Raw genomic sequence first — 5,947 nt, 5'->3', positions numbered from 1 at the left:
TTTGGGTGTTTTGGGTTCTTGGGTTTGATTTTTTTTTTTTTTTGGTGGGTTTTGCTTGGTTTTGTCACCTTTTCCAAGTTCTACTTACCCACCGATTTTATTCCTAATAAGATGGGAAGGCCAGGTGTGCCGAACACAAGGTTATCTATCCTGATGCCTTCCTGCAGTAAATGCTTAAGCTCAGTTTGGCATTTTGAGCCCAGATCTCTTGGCAAATAAGTCTCCACTGACAATTAATCTAAAAAGAGAAACCATGATGATGGGCAATGTAAGATACATTCTACTGCATCTCAGCCCTGCTAATTTGCAGTAGTTTGTGGAGAAAAAACAGCATACAGCAGTAGCTGACAGGATTTATGTCTCTGATTCATTTCACTTAACTTTGTGCTTCCCTTAGGCAGATGAGAAGAATATAGCTGTGCCTTCAAGAAGGAATGCACGTGTTAATTACACGTATGGACTCTGAATGGCATTCTCGAATGTGCAAAAATGCAAAACGTTCACTCACATGTATTTATTTATATTAAAAATACAAAGTCTTTAGCCAATGATTTAAACAGAGTTAACTGGACTATCAGCCTAAATAGTAAAGGGTTACAGGAGGGAAGTTCACAGCTTAACATTTAGTAAGCAATCCAGCTAAACCCAGTATCTAAAGCAGGAAGCCAACACAACAATATCACACTAAACACATATGAATTTTTACTAAAGATACAGATAAATGTCATGGGTGGAGGCTGGTCTGGCTGGTAAACGAATGACAGATGCTCTCTATTAAACCTGTCTCCTCCCCGAAAGGGGAAGGGAAAGGAAATAAAGTAGAAAGATGTACGGTTTGGAAAAAGAACAACCCTAAAACAGCTTTAATGAAACAGCACGCTTGTGTTATTAAATGGGTTTGTGTAAATCACACTTAACGTTCCCCCTGCTCACAGCTGGATCTGGGGCCTGTCTACTTTGACTGGAGCACCACTCACTGTGGACTGGTGCAGCCATCCTCCTGGAAAAATTCTCTCTTCCATTTGTTTTACCTTGTAACTGGCATGCTCGTGCCTGTAGAGCAGCGGTAGGTTTTCCACCCCATCTACTCGTGTCCTCTCCATACTCATTCAGGAAATGCCACAGGGCACCTTGTGGCTTATTCTGTTTCTCCTGAGCCAGTCTCATAGGAAGGCGTCTTCTAACGGCTGTAATGCAGGTCCATTCAGGGCAAGAATAGGATCTATTCTCTGTCCTGGACATTTTTTCAAATGATTTCTTGGATTCCTTTGCCATTTTTTCCATGGCTGAGAAGCAGGCTTGTGGGGAACAAGAAAGAGACTGTCTCCATAGTGTCGTACTGTGTGAGCTACTTCATTCACAGTTGGTGTCTCAGCACCTCCTCCCCAGCTCATTGTTGACAATGTGTGGGAATGTATCGATGGTGCACTCTGCACAAACTTCCAAAACACAGGTCACTGGCATGGCATGGCACGGCACGGCATCAGGGTCTACAGTTACCTGCCAGTCACTATCAATGACCTCTTGCACAGCTAATTCTCTCAGGCACTTAATAGCTTTTTCCATAGTTGTCCATTTGTTTGGGCTGTATTCAATATCGTCTTTAAAGGGATTCCTGCTCTTTACGGCCGACAAGAGTCGCCTCCAAAGACAGAGTGTTTGTCTTCTCACAAGTGCCTTGTCAATGTCTCTGTCTCTGGCCAGAGATCCCAGCTGCCTGGCTTCTTTACCCTCCAAGTCTATGGTATTGGCCCCATTACCCCAGCACTGGAGCAGCCACGTGATAAGCGGCTCACCTTCACGAGACAGCTAAAGTGCTTTCTCATATTTCACAACTCCTTCATAGATAAGGATTGATGATTACCTCTGATTCTGACTCCTGCCCCTGTGATGGCCTCACTTGAGAGGGACCCTCGCTAGGATCTTCCTCATCTTTCACCTCTGGTTCCAGCTCCTCATCCTGCAATGGCCCTGCTTGAGAAGGACCCTCTTCCAGATCATCCTTCACTGGGCAATCTGCCTTATTTAGGTCTTTTTTCCTGGTCACAGAGATGATTTGTACGTGTATGCATTGAGTAGGAGTGGCCATAGTAGTTGTTGGAGTGGTTGCAGTGCTCGTTGTTGTTGGATCTGGAGTGGTTGCGGTGCTGGTTACTGGAGCTGGAGTTGCTGTGGTTCTCGTTGTGGGGTTTGAGTAGCTGCAATACCTGTTGCTGAAGCAGCATAACACCTACACCTGCACCGATGTTTAATCTGATACCAGACATTCAAAATAGTTGGTAATAAAAGCATAATATTTTGATAGTAACAGCCATATCTGAAATACTCAGAATCTAGTGGAGTCAGCTTGGCATAAAAAGCAGAAGAAGAATTTCCCAAGGTAGAAGTGAAAGTGTAATTAGTAACAAAGTCCACGATGCGATGCCCACAGTACGCAGGTGCATTTGCTGCCCCATTTACCACAGCATAGACCAGTATTAAAAACCCCAGCAAAGTGGCGGCTTTCACCCAGCATCTGGCACGAATAAACACTAACAAATAAACACTAACACCAGCTAAACAACAACACAATGCAAACAGCAGGTAAGGCAGCATTATGGCACTTAACTCTGAGGCAAATGCTAAAAAACCCCCCCACGATACAAGATTGCAGTCAGCAATGACATGAGTGGTCCATTTTAATTTCCAACCCTTTGAAGACTCTCCGAAGAAAAAAATCTGATGGTCTCTCAACCAAGCAAGGTGGAATTCAAACTATTTGGGCAATCTGTCAGAGCCCCGATTGCCCCACACTGGGCACCAATAAATCTGTCGCTGGTTGAGGCTGGGTCAGCCACTAAATGGATGACAGATGCTCTCCATTAACCCCTCTTCCTTCCTAGAAGGGGAATGGAAAGGGAATAAGGGAGAGAGGCTTATGGGTTGGGAAAAAACCCTGAAACAGCTTTAATGAAACAGTAACACTAAAAAGATAATATGACTAAGAAAATAATGAAATATATACGAAACCAATACTGAACTCCCCTGATGATGATCACTGCCTGGCAGTGGCACTGGGGAAGTCCCAGGCCAAACTTGGTGGGAGACAGGAACCGAATTCAGGAATGCACAGATTGGGATATAAGGCAGAACAAACAGTCCTCCTCAGATGCCGGCCATTGAAGAAGAGAGATTGACCCTTATGATCCCTCAGCTTTATACCAAATATGATGTCTATGGGATGGAATAGCTTGTTGGTCAGTTTAGAGTCATCTGTCCTGTCTGCCTCTCCTCACAGGTGTGACTTTTTTACTTACTTACAACCCTTTCACTTACTGCACCCCCACCGTGGCACACAGGATTTAGCAGTGATCTGGGTCTTCACGGGAGCAAGTGTAGGCAAGAGCCTTTCCGCACACCAGTCCCTGGCAGTATCTGTAAACATCAGGCATTATCACTTCTAGAAGCAGATATTGTCTGCAAAAATACGCTGTTAACTTCAGAAAGTGCCAACACTTAGCAGAGACTGAGCTGGAAAGTAAAATCACTGAACAGAGAATTGGCTGTTTTAGCTCAAACCAGGATGACAAATAAAGAAAAATGGAAGTAATGAAAAACAAAGAATTAAGACTTTATTATCATATTTTTGTCTAGTTTTTTTAAGGACAACCTGCAGAGCTCTAGAGGGCAAAGCTGGCCATGCTTCTGTTGTGAAAAACTGGCAGAGGTGGGCTGAAGTGATTTTCTTCATGCATCATTCCGCTTTTTCATGGAAACCACCATGCAAAAGATACAACAATCACAAAAAAAAAAGTGCAGTGTCTCTTGTGTCTGTCTGTACTTGCAGTCTTGCTGTTGTGGAAGCACAGGCCTTAAATACTTCTCTGGTCATCAGTTTAGGGGGAAGGTTCAAAAGCTGTGCCCTGAAGCAAGTAAGTCCAAGTTACTGAAAATAAATTAGAGAGCAGGATGAGGAAGGAAAAAAGACTTGGAAATATTAAAGGATGGAGATCTGAGCAGGAAGGCAGGAAAACAGTTGCTGTCTCTTCAGGCCGCTGCTTTCTAAGTATAATCACAGGATCAGCACGAGAAAGAGCCGAGGTTTGCAAGAGATGGTGGGTGAGGAGAGTATGGTGATAAAGCACTCAGACACCCTTCTTTGTTCACCTCTCAGCTGAGTGCTGTGGCTCTTCACTCTCCTTTCTCCTGATACTTAAATGAGTCTAAACTCTGATGTACCAGTCTTCCATTCTCCTTTTCTTCACTGCTTGTGACCTGAAAACTGGCCATGAGTGATGTTAGAAGCCCTCCGACTGTGAACTCATTCAGTCTGAATGTCTCACATTTAAAAAATTTAATTTTAAAAAATATGTTGGAATCAGTTTCTCTCTCTTTAGACAGCTCAGAGCACATTTATATAGTTTCTCACAGGGAGTGGGCTACAGTGATGGAAGTCAGTTTTCTTTTACAGCTGAGAGCATCCACATGAGACTATTGCACCATGAGACTAACCGAGCCTTTAAAATATGGACTGAAATGCAAAAATTGGGAGTGTTCTGATTAAGATCAGTTTTTGAGGGTTTTGGTTTCATTTTTTTCATTTCGGAGCTGGCAGCCTGACAAATCTGAGGGGGAAAGAAGAAAGTCTTTTGAGAAAATCCTTTAACTGTTTGCCTTTAAAAAGATGCTTTCATATAAAAGACTCATCACCATTAACTTTTAATTAACAGCATCTCTCAAACAACCTACTGGTAATGTTTGCTGTGTCCGTAGGTGCTGCAATGCCAGAATCCTACTGCAAAATCTGAAGATCCAATGGAAGAACCTTCAGTAGATTGCTGTGTGTATATCATCAAGGCAGAGGGAGGGAGATGTTAAGAGGCTGCTGTTTAATTTTTATCTCTATCAGCTGTCCTGCTAACTGTTATTTTTCTTGCTGGTTATGTTCATAGCACTCTCCTAAACGGGTCTCTTGATAGCTTCTTCCTTAAATACCATTTCATTCAGACTTCAAAGGCCCTTTGGGCAGGGGCAAGCACACATTCAGGGTCACACAACAGCATGTGGACCTCCTCTTCCTAAAGCCCTGGTAGTGCATAGCCTTGAAGTCACTGAAGAAACATCACTTACATAGCACTGTTCTCCTTTCAGGAACTGTCACCCATCATTATTAAAAACAACATCCTCTGAGTTTGTTTCAAGCTTTCTGCCTCATCACCTGCTTCAGATAAGCTGTGCTCTGCGCTGTCCTTGGGGAGACATGGCCTTGCATCGCTGGAAGCAGCTCCTCCTCTCGGGCATGCAGAACACCTTTACTAAGGGTTGGAGGAGGAGGAGAGGAGGCCTCTCTCAGCGCTGGAAGCGCTGCTGTCATTGGAGCGCTGGCAAGTCTCTGGATCCTGAGGTGAGAGCGTTTTTGGAGGAGAACACGGAGGTCACCAGCAGTGGGCACCTCACACCAGAGATACGACTGCGCCTCCTCACCCCTCGCTGCAGGTTCTGGAGAGAAAAACCTGACCTGTGGCCTTATGGGGACCCATTCTGGGCAATTTACTGGCCAGGAGGCCAAGCCCTCTCCAGGTACGCAGTGTACATCATCACAGTTGATAAATCCAGTCTGCTGCGTGCCAGAATGTCAGACCTGGCTCTGTTTGTAGTGATTCCTAGCGACACGTGTTTGCCTCGTATGAGAGTGCATTATCCATACCCCTCTCTGCTTATACAGGGGAGACACAATTCTGCAGGTTGGCAGTGAAGTTCCAGCACCTGCTGTATACAGAATAAGGTACAGCTTGGAAGTTGAAACCTGCTGTCTTCAGAGGCGATGCATGTGTTGACAATGGGGCTCAATTTGGATCTGTGCAGTTGCCATCAAAACCTAGTGAGGTGTTTAATTCTGTCACTCACTGTTGCTCCAAACAGGAGGTTTGCTATTTTGTCGTGAGTTGTTTTTTTTTTTCCTTTCTTT

At 44.3% G+C, this 5,947-nt stretch overlaps 1 protein-coding gene across 1 annotated transcript in view; it reads left to right on the top strand.

Annotated features, from left to right (window-relative positions):
* Positions 1 to 5,239: 5,239 nt before the first annotated feature.
* METTL20 (methyltransferase like 20) overlaps positions 5,240 to 5,947 on the top strand; it is a 5,009-nt gene continuing 4,301 nt past the window's right edge. Inside the window, exon 1 of the mRNA XM_010140615.1 lies at positions 5,240 to 5,559. Coding sequence (XP_010138917.1) covers positions 5,240 to 5,559 — 320 coding nt within the window. The remainder of the gene's footprint in view (positions 5,560 to 5,947) is intronic.

This window comes from Buceros rhinoceros, unplaced genomic scaffold (genome assembly GCF_000710305.1).
Source record: "Buceros rhinoceros silvestris isolate BGI_N320 unplaced genomic scaffold, ASM71030v1 scaffold7240, whole genome shotgun sequence".
NCBI classification, from domain to species: domain Eukaryota; kingdom Metazoa; phylum Chordata; class Aves; order Bucerotiformes; family Bucerotidae; genus Buceros; species Buceros rhinoceros.
This window is presented reverse-complemented; position numbering and strand designations above follow the sequence as displayed.